The sequence below is a fragment of the Garra rufa genome, chromosome 24, assembly GCF_049309525.1.
Source record: "Garra rufa chromosome 24, GarRuf1.0, whole genome shotgun sequence".
Lineage (NCBI taxonomy): Eukaryota > Metazoa > Chordata > Actinopteri > Cypriniformes > Cyprinidae > Garra > Garra rufa.
Window position 1 is genome coordinate 28,896,375 of NC_133384.1, and position 19,109 is coordinate 28,915,483.

General features: G+C 35.4%; 1 protein-coding gene across 1 annotated transcript in view; it reads left to right on the forward strand.

Annotated features, from left to right (window-relative positions):
- Positions 1-19,109, forward strand: part of plppr5b (phospholipid phosphatase related 5b) — a 57,916-nt gene that overhangs the window by 20,362 nt on the left and 18,445 nt on the right. The window contains exons 2-4 of the mRNA XM_073830716.1: positions 1,183-1,315; positions 5,390-5,640; positions 17,468-17,644. Coding sequence (XP_073686817.1) covers positions 1,183-1,315; positions 5,390-5,640; positions 17,468-17,644 — 561 coding nt within the window. The remainder of the gene's footprint in view (positions 1-1,182; positions 1,316-5,389; positions 5,641-17,467; positions 17,645-19,109) is intronic.

The following is a 19,109-nucleotide window of genomic DNA, read 5'->3' on the forward strand; positions in this document are numbered from 1 at the left end:
CGCAATTTCAAGCTATAAAGTCAAAATTGTGAGATATAAACGTACAATTCTGACTTTTTTCTTAGAATTGCGTGATATAAACTTATAATTACGAGAAATAGTTGCAATTTCAAGTTTGTATCTCACAATTCCGAGTTTATATCTTGCAATTCTGACTTTTTTTTCTCGCAATTCCAAGTTTGTATATCGCAATTCTGACTTTCCAAATTATTTATCTCACAATTCTAACTTTTTCCTCGCAATTCCGACTTTGTATGTCGCAATTCTGACTTTCTTCTCGCAATTCCAAATTTGTATTTTACAATTATACATTTTTTTGCAATTACAAGTTTGTGTCTCGCAATTCCGAGTTTGTATCTTGCAACTCTGACTTTTTTCTTGCTAATGTGAATTTGTCTCATAATTATACATTTTTTTTTGCAATTCCAAGTTTGTATCTCGCTATTCTGACTTTTTTCTCGCAATTCCGAGTTTATATCTCACAATTCAGACTTTTTTTTCTTTAAAACTCAGAGTTTGTATCTCGCAATTCTGACTTTCTTCTCGCAATTCCAAATTTGTATTTCACAATTCTGATTTTTTTCGTGCAATTCCGATTTTATATCTCGCAATTTTGACTTTTTTTTTCCTCTGAATTGTGGCAGGAGAAATTCTGAGGGGGAAATAAAGGGGGACTGATATGTTAAGAAAAATTCACAATTGCGAGATATAAACTCGCAATTCTTAGAAAAGGTCAGAACTGTGAGTTTATGTCTCGCAATTCAGACTTAATAACACAATTGTGAGTTTATATCTCACAATTCTGAGAAAAAAGTTGTGAGTTGTGAGATAAATGTTTAAATTATTTTCTATTCAGTGGCGAAAATGGGCTTGCTTAGTTTCCCACCTTTTCCATTGGCAACTAAAAATTGGGTTTCAATTGTAGCTTTCCACACACTCATAGCTTCTTAAGTTCTGTAACTTGTTAAAAAACATTAAAAACATCTACTAATAACCTGGTAACTATCCATAATACCGTACAAATCACCTAGCAACACTTAAGCAACCACTCAGACCTCCAAATCAACATGGTGACATTTGCACTAATTAGCACCACTCACACTTTCTTCCAAAAATGTAAAAATATATTAGTTAATTTTATTTCAGACACTTGACATGTTCTGATGTTCCACTCTTTTTCAGATCACCGTGACAGAAACAGTGTTGTTCTTGATACAGTACACGTCGAAAGATCTTGACAGTCGAGAGAAGACCATCGTGACCGGGGACTGCTGTTACCTCAACCCATTAGTGCGGAGGACTTTCCGTTTCCTTGGTATGTCATGCCTATTCCACTTCATTTTATAGGTATTTTTATGGAACGTTGTGCTTTCAGCCCTGGCATTCAATTTACAGTTAAACTGTGGGAATGACTTGGAAGGGTTTTGTCCCTTTTAAGAGAAAAAGACGGTAAGTGCACTAGTGTCAAAAACCCTTGCATTTTAGGTTATAACCAGTAAAGGAAGGCGGCTGAAACACTTTATTTTATATTAGAGACTGTTCACCCAAATAAAAGTTGCCCTCATTTACTTACCCTCAAGTATGACTTTCTTCTGTACAGTACAAATGGAAAAAGTGAAGTTCTTAATAGCATAAAACACATTTTAATATTATATTTTCAGGTAAATATAAACTTTTAAATGTTTTGGTACAAAATTCATTTTGGTGCCTCAATATTGAGGAACATAGCCTGTACTTCTGTATGATCTACTTCTGTGTAACCTCAAATGCTGTACAACATCATGATGGTAAAGCCGCGTCAGTCACGTCACATATACTTACTGGAGTTTAACAAATTAAGACCAGACTTAATCTGTGCTGTCTGTCTGTCTCTTTTTTCCTTGCTCTTTCGTTCTCACACTTTAATTTTTCCCCCTTTTCACTCAATTTCCCCCTCTAATGCTTTAGTGTTTTGAGGAGATAAAGAAACAGCAAAGTCATGGATTATTAGCCTGATCCTCAGAGAAAATCCTCCTATTAATTTCTACATTAAATGGTTCCCATTCACCACAGACGCTCTCATTTTCCACCGAATATACAGTACTTTAGTCATACTGTCACAGTCATCCGAGCTGCGGGATTGTTGGACATCTGACGGCATTAGCGGCCTTAAAGACAAATCAGATAAGCAGAATTGTTCCTAAGCCTCCTACAGAGCGCTGAGAAGATCACCTTTACTTTACTGACAGCATCTGTCACTCTTCAGTAGCAGTCAATATGGCCAAAGGGAAATCGGATCTATCTGAGATCTTTTTTAACAGCACTTGGCTCCTCAATAGCATTTTATTTCTATGCCAACCTCAAACTCAAAAGATGAAGCACCTAGAAGATGTTGTGTGTTTCTAGCCAATGGCGGATGCTTGAAATTACAGTATTTTGGAGAATGCTGCTTCCTGTTTTGTTTGAGGTTTGATGAGGCATCTTAACTGAAAAGCATCAAATGAGACCAGTTGCATCATGACCTGGAGTCGCTGGCTTGTGTTATTTGCATAATGAGTCACGCTGCGATGTTCTTCGGGAGAGATTAAATTTAGAAAATGGCTGTGGGTCATGGTGCACTCTCGGTTAGCTCAGGCAGGCTTTTTCAGTAATATTTCCCCTTCTCTCTGCTTGAGAGGAACTCTTGGTATTAAAAATGATTGTGAATGAAAACGGAAAACACTTTGAAGCAGTGTGTGTTTGTGCCGGTAAAGCATCATTAAATAGCTCCTGTTCCTCCAAGATATTTCAATGAAATGCTAAATATGATGTTTTCTGGAACAGCTTGACTTCAAGCTGAATATATCATTATGAAGGTAATGAAGTTAAAAAACATTTTTTTCATAAACCAGGCATAATTGGGTAAAATCTTTTCTTTTATTATCATTTCAGACCATTTAACTATAAGTCATGTTTTGCAAAAAATGTTTTCCAGCCTAAAGCAGAAAATAAACTATGTTTTGTCTATCCATGTCACAGAATTTATTTGATGTTTAATGTACAGGCAGCTGGTAATTTTAGCAAAATATATGTATTTAATGCCATTTATGTAAAACATTTAATGTACATAATTTGAAGTCAGTTCTTTTTAGTGAATCCAAAACATACAGTGCAACCAATGTTGTCTGATTCACTAACAAATGATTCCTTTGAGCCGATTCTTTTAATGAACCATTCATGAACAGGAGTTTGAATCAGTTGAATCTTTTATGAATTAACTCACTGAATTAGAGTGGATAAGAACGAATGCTAGTTAATTAACAAATTAGCTGGTCATTTTCACTAAATAAACTTACTTAATGCCATTTATGTAATATATTTAATGTGTATCATTTAAACGACTCTTTTGAATCAGTTCTTTTTAGTGAATCTAAAACACACAGTTCAACCAGTGTTGTCTCATTCACTAATAAATGACTCCTTTGAGTCAATCCTTTTAAGGAACCATTCAAAAAGACTCATGTACAAGTGTTTTAATTAGTTGAATCTTTCTAAATTAACTCACTGAACCAGAGTGGATATGAACGAATGTTGATTGAACAAATTAGTTCGTATTTTTTCTAAAATTAACTTATTTGACGCGTTTTTGTAATATATGTAATGTGTGTAAATTGAATGACTTTTTTTATTAAATCCAAAACATACAGTGAAACTGGTGTTGTTGGATTCACGAACAAGTGACTCCTTTGAGCCAATCCTTTATATAAAACATTCATGGACAGGAGTTTGAATCAGTTGAATCTTACTGAATTAACTCACTGAATAAGAGTGGATATAAACTAATGCTAGTTGATTTAACAAATCAGCTGGTCGTTTTCACAAAACAAACTTATTTAATGGCATTTAAGTAATATATTTAGTGTGTAAAAATTGAATGAGCCTTTTGAGTAGTTCTTTTTAGTGAATCCATAACAAATGATTCCTTTGAGCCAGTCCTTTTAATGAAACATTTATTGGCAGGAGTTTAAATCAGCTGAATGTTTCTGAGTTCTGAAACAAATTTATATAGATTCACAAATGTTTCTTTAGTTGTTGAGATCACTGTGTAAAAGTAAGTGTGAATAATCCATATTTAGCTCCAGTTTGCTCGCAGATAGAATGCATTTTGGTGACTGCCAGTGTCAAAGTTACTATGTAGCCAACGTGACAGAAAACAGGATTGATGTGATGCCAGCCGGTGATATTATAAAATGGCCATTTTATGCCAACCTCAACTGGCATTCTCAAGTCTTAGTAAAACAAGACCATATTTTCCCTCCAAACCATCTGCCAAACTTGTTTTGCTACGTGTCACGTAAAAACTCCACAAGGCGTTCCTCTAAGTGAGTGTATTTGTGGAGGGAAACATGCTAGACAGGGCTTTGTTAATGTTGTCTGAATACATCTGCCAACAGTTATGAAAATGACTTATTGTTGATACAAATCTTTCAATGGCTGTAATAATAGCCTTGTTAAGGCTGTCATTCTGTTGAGCTGAAAAGACGTTCCAAACAAAAAGAATATGACATTTAGGAGTGAAGGAGAAAAATGGAGCTCTTTCAGAAACAATGGTGACTTCCTGTTCCTCAGCTAATATCTACCTTTGTAAAACTCCTCAGAACACTGGGGTATATTATGAAGGGGAAGACTAATTTGTGATGTGCCCATCATGATTTTGGGTTCCTCAAGCTCTGTGGTTATCGTTTTGCTTCAGTATCGTCAACTGGTGAGCAACAAATCACAAACAGCAGACGAATGCATAAGAACGGATATTCACTCTCTGACAGTAGGTGGCGCTAATGAAACAGTGGCTATATAATTTTCTTGGTTTTCACTATAAATGCTGAATTTGGTTTGTGAATCACACACACACATCCGATGTTTGAGCTCTCTTAATTGAGGTATTATGGTTTGGTTTACAGAGCAGCGATGAGAAAGACTCCGTTCAATAATGAGGTTTGGTTATTATCTCATCAGCTCAGAACATTAGCTCCTTTAATGCATCCTCACAGCTCAGCAGCAAGATGTGTGCCACTGTGGAGATCACCTACTCTTAGTCGTATCCGTCCCGTTAATGTGCTTAAATAGGAAATTTCAGTTCTGGTACGCGCTGTGCTAACCGAGCCCACATAAACAGGCCAAGCGCGACCGCTGAATAATTGAACCGATTTTCCAGGCCACGTTTGTCAAATACATATTTTAAGCCCCATCTTGATGGATTCTCTTTAAAGGATTACATACTTTTAATGTCAAATGAAGGCAGGGAGTTTTAATATCAAATGTAGGAAGTGTTTAATATTCATATTGGGGAATGGTAGTAATTTTGCATGATAGTTACTCCAAAATCGCTTTTTGTAGTAATTGGTATCTGTGTCTGTTTTCTTCTCCATAGGTGTATACATGTTTGGCCTTTTCACTACAGACATCTTTGTGAATGCTGGTCAGGTGGTAACGGGGAACCTGGCCCCTCATTTTCTGACAGTGTGTAAACCAAACTACACAGCTCTGGGTTGCCAGCAAGCTCTTCGCTACATCAGCCATCAGGAAGCCTGCACGGGCAATGAGGATGACATCCTACGTGCCCGCAAGACCTTCCCTTCCAAAGAGGCAGCGCTCAGCGTATACGCCGCTGTCTATATGGCTGTGAGTATCTCATAAATCCATTGGAAAAAAACGTGCCTGTGGTGAAGTTGTTGGAAAATATTGAGCTGAAATGTCCAGTAAATGGGGCTAAAAGGTTTAGGCTCTATCTGTGTTAAAGGGAACCCTGGGTATTAGGACTTGTATGGTTTAAAGGTGTCATATGATGCAGCTTCTTGTTTTCCTTTGTCTTTGGAGCAGGGGCGTAGATTTAGGGTGGACGGAGGGGATGTGTCCCCACCAATATCCTCTGACCATTGACATGTCCCCACCAATAATTTAATCCACTTAAAAAAAAATGCGCTGTTAACATTAACCTAGACACGCAGAAAGGGATAAATCATGTTCTCTCCTTGAGTCCTCCCGCCCCCAAAACACATATGAACATTTTGATTGGCTGTGCCTTTCCCTGCTATCATGTGAGAGGCTATGGCTGCGTTCAGATACAAGCAGCGCCAAATGCAGTGGATTTTTTTTTTTCCCGTGCAAGAAGGTGTGTTGGGTGACATACATGTGAGGATGGCGGCAGCACAAAAATAAAAGAAGCTGGACATAAGGAGCTTTTTTTTTAAGTCACTTCAAGTTCGCTAGTGAATTTATCAAAGTCCATCAAAGTAACGACAACAGTTAACGTTAATGCTAGTGGGGGTTTTTTACCGCTTTGACGCACATTCATTATAGCAGGACAGGCTATAGTCTGCGAATACGGACTTAAAACTAATAGCGGATTAAACAGCGAAATGTAATATTGCCATGGCTAGAATTTTGTTGACAGTTCACCAATAGACAATCCACTCCGCACAAATAGTTTTTAAAATGCATTCACTGACTTGGTAAACATTAATGATTTGATTCGAGATTTGCACACTAAGACTCAGAAAAAGTGAAATAGTGGGGTGGAGTCATAGGTCCCCACCAATGTCCAGAGCAAATCTACGCCCTTGCTTTGGAGTGATACAAGCTGTTTGTGCATAGATAAGATTTGTAAAGTTGCAAAGCTTAAAGTCTCAAAAACCAAAGAGATATTTATTATAAATAAAATACTAATACGATATTTATTATAAAAGTTAAGACTCAGCTCCCTAAAACGGCACGTTCAAACACTCCCCCACTTGTCCACGTCACAGGGTGAGTAGATTAGCATAACACCGCCCATATGTATATGGAAAGAAAGAAGGCATAACTTTTCCTGGCTTGTAGTAGTGTTGCAGCCACCTTGTTGTGGAGACGCAGTGTGTTTCATTGCGAAAGTACTTTGTTTGGCCTTCCAAATAAGCCACAACTAGAAATCAGTGGTTAAGTTATATTTACAACACTGTTCTGGAACAGTACAATGCAAATATGCGAGTGGGTTATGCGCATTTCACAGAGGACTGTTTCCTGAACCTAGGAGAGCAGTTTACAATGCCAGCTGTACACAAAGGGTTAAGGCTATAAAGTGGGGCAATTCCAATGTTGCAAGGACAGTCTGTACTTCTGACTGACTATTCAAATGTGAGTTTTGAGCAATGTAGAGTAATGCTTGTTATTTCTAGTTCTACGATTACAAATGCAGACATGGTGTTATGTTTCCGTCACATGCTTGAGGTATTCGGCCAATCACAACGCATCAGATAGCTGGCCATTCAGAGAACACCTCGGTTTCCATCAATGCTGAATTTTGTAATAATAGAAGCCTTTCAGAAAGGCGGGGCAGAGAGGAGCAACAACAATGTACAGTATGTGGAAAATAATGTTTTTTCAACCTGCATAAACACATTGCATTACAACAAATACACAAAGCAATGCTCTTTTTAGCAACATCATATGACCTCTTTAATATCACTTAAATGATGTCTCTTACTGAAATATGTAGTAGAAAACCCATGAAAGATTTATGCTATTTTCAAAAATCCACATCATTTTATACATATTTTTGACTATGGGGGCACCATTATTTCGATGACATGAAATGGTTGCATTCTGTGAGCTACTGGCGCTACCTGTTGCTATGTTTACGGAAAATAAAATACTAATAAGATGACCACAGCTACTGAAAGAGCCTACAGGTGGTGATGGATATAAAAGCGTAAGCTTCAACCAAATGTCGTACCATAAATTTTTCCCCACAGGGAGTCTAAATGCCCCCGGATTTCGGGTGAAATCTGCACTGAGAAACTCAGAAACTCAGAAACGTTGGCATGTTTACATCTTGCCAGGATGGCATTTAGTGTTTCTTGTCTCTGCCGTTTGTAAGCTCTTTCAGTAGCTGTGGTCTACTAAAAGGCTCAAAGGCATCAGAGCTGAAGTGGAGAGAACAAAGACAATTGCCTTTAGGACGTTTTATACATTTGCAAAGGCATCTTCCCATTCTTTTCTCCTTTTATTATCGCTAGGAAAGCAGTGAAGGCTTCTCTTGTTGACTGAAAATTACAATCAAAAGCCGCACAACGTGGCATCGTATCAGTATTTTATTTTCCAAATTTTGTATTCCGAGTTGAGGTAAAAATAGCAACAGGTAGCGCCAGTAGCTCACTAAGTGCAACCATTTTACATCATCTAAATAATGGTGCCCCCTATAGACCAAAATATGTATAAAACGATGTTGATTTTTTAAATAACGTAAATCTTTATTAGGTTATCTATGACGTATTTCAATAAGAGACATCATTTTTGTTATATTAAGCCATACAAGTCTTAATACCTGGGGTTCCCTTTAACAAAAGTAAATGTCTTTTTTATTGTGACTCATGTTTCACGTGATTTGTTGTGGAGCGCTGTACCAGGTGAGTCAACAAGCAAGTTTACAACATCAGAAAAGCCATACATTTGGAGTTGGTTATGTGATGCAACCATCAAAATGTTTTAGTTTATAAATCATGCAGTATGGTAAAAGTGTTTTGAGGTTTTAACAATATTGTGCAAGAAACCGTGCAAAAACAAGTCTGCACTAACTGATAGTCTACTACTGATAGTCTATCATAATTTGGGTGAAAAGGAATAAAAGTTTAATAAAAGTGGTGTTTTACACTACTAGAAACTGCAGTTAATTGTATGTATAGGTACATTTTTGGAAGTTTTGCAAAACATTAAGGTATATTTTCTGTTTTGCATAAATCCTTTTAGTTCACCTAAAAATGAAAATTACCCCATGAATTCCTTACCCTCAAGCCATCCTACATGTATATGACTTTCTTCTTTCAGACTAATACAATCAGAGTTATATTAATACATTCCTTGGCTCTTCCAAACTTTATAATAGCAGTGAATGGATGTTAAGATTTTGTAGCAAAATAAAATGCATCCATCCATCATAAAAAGTACTCCACAAAGCTCCAGTTAATAAAAGCCTTCTGAACTAATTCAGTATTTAAAACTTTATAAACTGTAATCTCTAGCTTCTGCTGACTGTCACATTCTTGTTCGCATTAGAGTGGCATTTCAGTAGATGATGTAGGCATAGCATATTTTTTGGTGAACTATCCCTTTAATAGTTCCTCTTTCTTTATCCAATCACAATTCAGTATGCAAATATTTTGATATTTGGGTTCTTCAAAAATAATCAAGGCACATTTTATATACTTCTATAAACCAAAGTAACCAAATGAACACAATCACGATATTTATTTATCTAATTTTGAATATGATTTTTTCTAAATAAAATATGCAAATGCATTGTTAAAAGCTCTGGCCTCGCAGAAGGAGTCTAGATTTTTTTTTATTTGGTTGTGATATTTATAGCAGTGATGGTTTAATTATCGTGCTGTTAGTCTGTTTCCATGGTAAAACCTTCTTGAAAAAGTTAAATGTAGCCCTGTTTAAAACACCAAGATTTAGTTTTGATACTGTATTTTTAGCCATGATGGATTAATTAACATGCTGCGCTTTAGCTGTTAGACTGTTTCCATGGTAAAACTTACTTGGAAAAGTTGTCTTTAAGTGCATCCTTTTTAAAGCACATGCAGATGGGCGTCTTTAGCTGTCTTGGTTTGTTAGATGCCATGAACTTTGTAAGAGCTTTATACAATTATATTTGTTTTTAACATATAACATGGACTCTGTAATGTCATCTACGCGTCCTTGGAAAGTCATTAGCTTTGTTGAAGTTCTTGAGGAATTATTTTCAAAGCACGTCCTCTGCTGCTCTTCACACTTACTGCCGTTAATGAACGTGATGTTGAGTGACAACCGTCAATCTGCTGTTGACTTTGAGCTGATGTTTAAATAGAGCAGGCATATGAAGGTGCTTTCTGCTCTTCTTATAGTGATAGTGATGAATTTTTAATGCTGAGTGCAAATGATTGATATGTATATCTCTGCGTCTTATAGTAATCGTCATGAAGCGTGCTTATCTCGAATGCATCCAGGAGTGATGGCACAACGCAGGGCTGCTGTTTGAAATGCAGATGCAAATTCACAGGAGCTTCATTTGGATTCTGCCCATAGCCTGATCGAGCACAGATATGACACAAAGCACTATAGCGTGAACACAGTCGTTTGTGGCAATAGGTAGTAGGAAAAAGTGAAAAAACTTTTTTCCATGAACGCAGCGGTAGCCCTGTCTGTCAGCAATCTTTCAGCAGGAAATGTTGCCGATGAGAAAGGAAATGAGAGTTGGATTGGTGTGAAAAGATTTAATGCCAATTTAAAGGTTGTGTGTGGTTCTTTCTCATACAGGATACGGTTGGTTTCCAATTGGTGACACTGAGCCTTGTTCACACTTGAATTTTTTTCTACTTTGCTTTGTGTGTTATGAATTGTTAAAAAAAACTACATGAAATCTGATCTGATGGATTTTTCAAATTTTGCTAATGCGAGTTTCTATCTCGTAATTCTGACTTTTTTTCTTAGAATTGTGAGATATAAACTCACAATTGCGAGTTATAAAATCCAGGGCTCAGTACTGCAAGTTTATATCGGAGATAGATTTTATAATAAGTTCGTATCTCTGAATTATGACTTTATTTCTCTAAATTACGACTTTCTTTATCAGAATTATGAGGTTTATCTCACAGCTCTGGGAAAGAAAGAATTGTGAGATTAAAAACTCGCAAATCTGACAATAGCGAATCTGACTTTCTCTAAATTGCGGCTTTCTTTATCAGAATTGCTAGTTTTTATCTCACAATTCTGACTTTCTTTCTCAGGATTGCGAAATTTAAATCTCACAATTTCACAGTAATTATTACAAAGCTACAAAAAAGTCAGAATTGTGAGTTTATATCTCTGAATTCTGACTTTATTTCTCAGAATTGAGACTATCAGAATTACAAGTTTTTATCTCATAATTCTGAGAAAGAAACTCACAAATCTGACATTATAATGCACAATAGGGAGTTTATATCTCACAATTCTGAATTTTTCAGAATTGCAAATTTAAATCTTGCAATAGTTTTTAACTCACAATGTGATGTTTATATCACGCAATTGTGAGTGGAAAAAGTCAGAACTGCGAATTTATATCTCATACTTTTATCAGGATTGTGAGATATAAACTCTCAAATCTGACTTTATATCTACAGTAGGAATTGCGAATTAAAATCAGCAAGCTCACAATTGCAAGCTATAAAATCCAGTTCTGAGGGGAAAAAAGACTGAAATGTTCTCAGAATTGCGAATTTATATCTGAGAAAGATTATGTGTGGGGGGGGGGGGGTTGGAATTGTGTTTATCTCGCAATTTTGACTTTATTCCTTTAAATTATCGCAGAATTGCGAGTTTTCATTTCACAATACTGACTTTCTCAGAATTGCAAATTTAAATCTTGCAATAGGTTTTTTTACTCAAAATTGTGAGTTTGTATTCTGCAATTCTGACTTTCTTTCTCAGAACTGCGAATTTAAATTCCAGAATTCTGTCCTTCTTTCTCAGAAGTTTTTTACTCACAATTGCGAGTTCGTATCACGAAATTCTGACTTTTTTCTTGGGATTGCGAATTTTAATCTCACAATCTCACAATAATTATTAAAAACTACATGAAATCTGATTTGACAGATTTTTTTACATTTTGCAAATACGAGTTTATATCTCACAATTCTGACTTTTTTTCTCAGAATTGTGAGATATAAAAGGGGAAAATGACTAATATGTTCTCAGAATTGCGAGTTTATATCTGAGAAAGATTGCGAGAAAAAAAGATTTAATATATCTGAATTCTGACTTTATTTCTCAGAATTGTGACTTTGTTTCTCAGAACTGCTAGTTTATCTCGCATTTCAGACTTTTTCTCACGATTGTGAGATATAAACTTGCAATCTGACTTTATGTCACAATTGGGAGTTTATCTCACAATTCTCACTTTCTTTCTCAGAATTGCTCATTTAAATCTCGCAAGAGTTTTTTTACTCACAGTTGCGAGTTTATGTCATGCAATTCTGAGAGAAAAAGTCAGACCTGCGAGTTTATCCCAATTCTGACTTTTTTTTCCTCAGAATTCTGACTTTATAACTCGCAATTGCGAGTTCATATCTTATAATTCTAAGAAAAAGCCAGTTTGTATCACTCTATTCCGAAAAATAAAAAGAGATAAAAAGTCAGAATTGTGAGACAAAAAGTTGCCATTACCTTTTTTTTTCTTCCATAATTTTCAGACTATAAGCAACTAAAATGATTTTGTTTTAAATCATATTTTTTATTAAAAAATAATAATAAATATTTTTTTAATAAAAATATTATTAAAGCTAACTGCAGTTATTTTTCTTACAGTTCTTTTTTCTTCTTGCAGTTCTGAGAAGTTGCAATTACCTTGTTTATTTTTTATTCCATGACGAAAAACAACAGAATTCTGAGATGTAAACAAATCAGATAAAAGACAGAACTTTGAGAAAAAATTTTAATTCAGAATTCTGAGAAAAATGTTATGAAATTTTGAGTTTCTTGCATTAGTTCTTTTCCTCTGAAGTGTGAATTATGAGATAAAACATTGCAATTAGCTATTTTTTATTCCGCGGTGGAGATGGCCTTCCATAACAAACAACAAACCCAAATCAGATATGGAAAAATATATAAATGAAAACCTAATAATTTATCTTTACTGAATGTTACAATTCGCAAATCATTTTAGAAATGGCTGCGAGTCAAGCACTAACCATCCCAAAAAATTAGATAACATATGAGCTTCCCTCTCAGCTCTTTTACTTATTCATTCCCATTATAATCACCACTTTTATGGCCTCCCTTAATTTTTCACTTCATGGTCTAATTAGTCACAGTGACCCGGTTAGGATGCAAGACGTCCCATACAGGCGAGCAGACTATGAAGGACAGAATCCAAAAATCAAGTAATGAGCATCTGGCACGGTTTAGCCCTCTTTTTCATCAGCGATGCCGCTACAGATGTGCACCGGGCCCGCAAGGAAATCTCACTCCGTGGGGAGAGCATATCTCATACCAGCTGTTAGACGAGTCGAGCTCTGATGACTACAACTCAGAAAGAATCACAATGTCCCGGGAGGTTTGATTATTAATGTAGACACAAGAGGAGTCTGATTTGTGTTTGTAAGATGTACTGTGACGTGTCTGAGAGCTTCTAAACATTACGGTTGAACCATTGATGTTACATGCACTACCTTTCAAGTTCCGTTGCTGTCTTTGCAGGGTCAGAAAGCTCTTCGATTTCATCAAAAATATCTTATTTTGTGTTCCAAAGATGAACAAAAATCTTATGGGTTTGGAACGACATGAGGGTGAGAAATGAATGACAGGATTTTCATTTTTGAGTGAACTAATAAAAAGGCTTCCAATTGGTATCTTACAATGATTCATTTTACTTATGAGTCTGCAGTCTAAGTAGGAAGCCACTCACTACTTTTTGGATCAGAGCTGCAAACACGCATTAACACTTTTTTTCAGGTTTGAAGAATGAGGTGGCAAATGAAGTCAGAAGTTGGCAGGATAGTGTGAGTCAGTCCATTTGCAGAGTTTGGTGACTTTGTCAGACTCCTGTGGGAGATTGACTTTCTCCAAGAACTATCAAGGCAAACTGAGACAGGTTGATAAAGTCTTTGAACAAATAATGCGACGTTCTCACTCCTGAAAATGATAGTTGTCACACATACAATGAAACAGTCTTTTAGGCCTTCAGATGATGTAAATTAAAGCACATCACAGCCGGTGGCCCATCGGCCCAGACAGGAAGGACACGTGGTATCTCTCGGGAAAGAATTTTATGGCTGTGCAACAGTGTGTAAAATTGATATTTTGACAACTTACTTTCTGCAGCTTTGAGACAGTCCAGTGGCTCTGCCCTTGACCTGTGAAATGGCATTTTGTTGCGTTCAAAAAGACTACATGGTTTTTGACAGAAGCCCTAAAGGGAGATGACTGAGGACTAAACTGACTTGCAAAATGTAGGACACAGGAAAAGTCAACAATACTCACAACCCAGTTTATTTTTGTAGCCTGGCATACTTTAAAGTGAAACAGTTTTTTTTTTTTTTTGAAGAATAGGGATACACTGATATTAAAATAATTACAGTACCGTTTATAGAGTTAGTTCACCCAAAAATGAAAATTAGCCCATGATTTACTCATCCTCAAGGCATCATAGGTGTATATGACTTTCTTCTTTCAGACAAATCCAATCCAATATATATAAAAAAATCCTGGCTCTTCTAAGCTTTATAATGGTGGTGAATGGGTGTTTTTGTTCAACAGTTAAAAAGAAGTCTAATAAAGTGCATCTATCCATAATAAAAAGTGCCTCACATTGCTTCAGGGGGTGAATAAAGACCTCCTGTAGTGAATCAATGCGTTTTTTAAAGAAAAATATCCATATTTAAAATATTACAACCCGTTTTCTCTAGATTGCACTAACTGTCATACACACAAGCCGCTCCGGGTGGATGACGTAGAATGTATGCATAGCGCATGCGCCGGTTAAAAATTTAGGAACATGGAAGCACAGAGGAGAGAGCAAAAAAAAAAAAAACACACACACCAGCCATGAATTAGAAGTACAAAATGAGGATTTGCAATAAAAAATGTAATGCACAAGGAGAGTGGCTTTCCTTTGCTAAAGTAAGGAAACTTTGCTTCCTTTGCTCCTGTAAACAAATGTTGGTTCTTGCGAGACTAATATTTTCTCACAGGCGCATGGAGTAATCAAGCTTAAAATTCAGCTTTGAAACCACAGGAATAAATTACATTTTAGTAATATAGTAAATATTTTTTTAAAACATTTAAAAAAAATAGTAAAAATATTTCAAAATTTTATTTTTTGCTGTACTTTGGATGAAATATGCAGGCTTTGTAAAGCAGAAGAAACTTCTTTTAAAAACATTAAAAATCTTACAGTTCAAAAACTTTCGACTGTGTGTGTGTGTGTGTGTGTGTGTGTGTGTGTGTGTGTGTGTGTGTGTGTGTGTGTGTGTGTGTGTGTGTGTGTGTGTGTGTTTGTGTGTGTGTGTGTGTGTGTGTGTGTGTGTGTGTGTATAATGTATGCTGTTCTTTTGAATGTTCTCTGTTATCAAAGAATCTTGAATTTTTATATCAGCAGATATTAATAAGCACAACTGTTTTCAACATTCACAATTCAAAATTAATAATAAATGTTTTTTTTTAGCACCAAATTAGCATATTATAATAATTTCTAAAGGATCACAAAATTATATTTTGGAATAGAAAAGGTAAAAAAGAAATAGAAAATGTATTTTAAATTAAATTACATTTTGGAATTGAAATTGTAAAATAGAAATAGAAAATTTATTTTAAATTGTTATAACTCTTAACAATTTTACTGTTTTTTAACTATATTTTTATCAAAAAAAAAATGCAGCCAGGGTGCGCATAAGAAACGTTTTTCCAAAAATATTAATTCTATATTGTTTTGTCAAAATAGATAAAAAAACACAAAATAATTAAAATCAGTCATTTTAAATGCTACAAGTAAATTTTGACATTTCAATATTATAATGTACAACATTAAATTTGATTTATTTTAAGATTTGCTAAAGATTATTTGTATTTTAGTATTGTTATTAAATTCTTAGTGTTTTTAAAGAATAAAGGGATAGTTCACCTAAAAATGCAAATTCTGTAATTAATTACTCACCTTCATGTTGTTCCAAAACCCTAAGACCTTAATTAATCTTTGAAACACAAATTAAGATATTTTTGATGAAAACTCAAGGGTTTTCACAACAAAACCCGCCCGACTGCTACTCAAAACTAGCCCAAAATTAGCCAAAAGTAGTGTGCTTCGAGGGGGGTCCTCTGTTAAAAATCGCGTTTTAGGAATAAAATGGACATTTTTTTTTGGCTGGGGCTAAATTTCACGTTATTGGGGCTGCAGTAAAGTAGCCCAATTCTGCGGGAAAACGGCGGACTTGGCAACATTGTTTCTGACCCTGCACAGACAACAATGCAATTTAAAAATTTAGGGCCCAGAAAGGTAGGAAGGACATTGTTAAAATAGTCCATGTGACATCAGTGGTTCAACCTTCATTTCTTTAATTCTTTGTGCACCAAAAGTATTCTTGTAGCTTTGTTGGTTGCACCACTGATGTCACATGGACTATTTTAAGGATGTCCTTACTACTTTTCTGGGTCTTGAATGTGTCAGTTGCATTGCTGTCTATGCAGGGTCAGAAAACTTTCAGACTTCATCAAAAATATCTTAATTTGTGTTCCTAAGATGAACAAAGCTCTTACGGTTTTGGCACAAATGAGGGTGAGTTGACATTAATGACAGAATTAAAATTTTTGGCTAAACTATCCCTTTAAATGTGAGTCAAAAGTGAGCATCAGATGTCGACAAGGACTACACTGCTTGAATAGCACTATGTAAATATTGAATGAACATCATATTTCACTTTTTAAAACCTCCATTGGAGGTGCATAACTATTTTGTATGAGATTTGAGTCTGCATTACTTTCTGATCTTTCTGGTTTTATCCTCCAAAAACAGAGTTATACATATTGAGATTTAAGAACATCAAAAACGCCTGTTCACCTCAGCTCCTCCTGGAGACAGAATAAAATCAGGTCACAATGTGACAATGACCTTTGAATCCAAGAGAGAGACTCTGAAAGAGCGAGACGGCGCTGTAGCGTCTCCGACTTGCACAAGGTAACAATTACTGTCTTTGTGTGGCATTTCCTCAGGAGTGATGGCTGATTATCTATGACCTTCAGCGCTGACACACATGCACACTCCACAATGAGTCGGCAGGACTGTCCCACATTTTGTCATTCACTTGCTATGACGTGACTTATAAAGTCACAGATGTCTCCCTGGATAGCTTGTTTTGTCCACTCTGTCTTTACCTGACTGATCTAAATGAGTGTTGAATATAGAATAAAATGAGTGAAGAATGAGAAAAAGTATCTGTAACCAAAGTTAGATTGTAAGTTAGTCAGAGCACATATTTTCGCCTAGTCACAAATAGAAGCTCGCAAACAAGTCACATTCGCCTGAGGATGTAACCATAACAACAGTAGGCTGCTGAAGTGCTTTCGGTCACTGTGTTTATGTTCTTTTTGCCCTGTGTGGCATCGGTTTTTGATTCCATCCAAGATTGTGGGGTTCCTGAGTGTCTGGATGTTGACATAGTTTTGTTTGGGAGGAGCAAGGTTTATGTTTTTGACCTGAATAACCTGATGCATTTACATTGACGTCATATCTGCATTTTAAATCACCTCCTGATGTCATGAGGTTTGTGCGATCGGACATTTACATGTTATTTTAATGACTAGATATCTATCCAACCAGTAAAAAAAAACACTTAAAGTAACCAAGGGTATAGTAAATACCCACAAATTGAAGGGTAGGAGTACAGAAAACAGTTTGAGATGTCTGAGAGGTATTGCATCATTATTTTAATATTATTTGTTTCTTTCTTTCCGATTTCAGATGTACATCACATTTACAGTGAAAGCCAAAGGAACTCGTCTGGCCAAACCGGTCATGTCTTTGGGCCTGGTGTGTCTGGCTTTTCTAACGGGTATTAACAGGGTGGCGGAGTATCGCAACCACTGGTCTGACGTCATCGCTGGCTTTATCATCGGTGTGGCCATCGCCACCTTTCTGGTAAGTTTTTTTTAATCAGTTTTATGTTGAATATATCTGTTGGGTGCCTTGCAAATAATGTAAAATGAGAGTTCTAGCATCGTTTACACACTCTCATGTCATTCCAGACATATGAATTTCCTTCATCTGTGCAACACACAGTTTTGCAGAATGCCCTGGCCAATCTGTACATACAGCATGAGCGAATAGGGACGAGGAGTTGGCATAAATGCATCATGAAAGTGATCCATATGGCTTGTGCACTATATTTAAGGTTCCATGGAAAATATATATTTAAAAAAATAATCTATTGTTCCATCATTCCATATCTATCTATCTATCTATCTATCTACCTATCTATCTATCTATCTATCTATCTATCTATCTATCTATCTATCTATCTATCTATCTATCATCTATCTATCTATCTATCTATCTATCTATCTATCTATCTATCTATCTATCTATCTATCTATCTATCTATCTATCTATCTATCTATCTATCTATCTATCTATCGTTGTATTATTCTATCATTCTGCCTTTATCTATCGTTCTATCTATTGTTCTATTCTGTCTATCATTCAGCTGTTCTATCTATCTATCTATCTATCTATCTATCTATCTATCTATCTATCTATCTATCTATCTATTGTTCTGTCATTCTGTATCTATCTATCTATCTATCTATCTTTCTGTCATTCTATATCTATCATTCTATCTGTTCTGTCGTTCTATCATCTATTTTTCTGTCGTTTTAAATCTATCGTTCTGTTGTTCTATATCTATCTATCATTCTATCTATTGTTCTATATCTATCTATCGTAATATATATATATATATATATATCATTCTATCTATTGTTCTGTCATTCTATATCGTTCTGTCTGTCTATCAATCTGTCTATAGTTCTATCTATTGTTGTCTGTCTATCAATATATCTATAGTCTGTCGTTCTATATCTATCGTTCTATCCGTCTGTCTATCTGTTGTTCTATCTATCATCAATTTTTCTGTTGTTCTATATCTATTGTTCTATCTATCGTTTTATATCTATCGTTCTATCTATCATTCTATATCTATTTATCAGTCTATCTGTTGAACTATATCTATCTATCTTCCTATCTTTTGTTCTAAAGTTCTATCATTCTGTCTATCATTCTGTCCGTCTATCGATCTGTCTGTTGTTCTATCTGTCTATCTATTGTTCTAAAGTTCTGTATCTATCTGTCGTCCTAACTGTCTATCAATCTGTTTATTGTTCTATCTAGCATTCTATCTATCGTTTTACCTATCATTCTATCTGTCGTTCTATCTACATTTACATTTATTCATTTAGCAGACGCTTTTATTCAAAGCGACTTACAATTGGGGAATACAACAATGTTAGATGAGTACAGGCTAGAAATGGAAGATTTAGAAAGAGAGGAGAACAAATTTTTTTTTTTTTTTTATTGAGTCAAGTAGTGTCGAAAGAGATCTGTATCT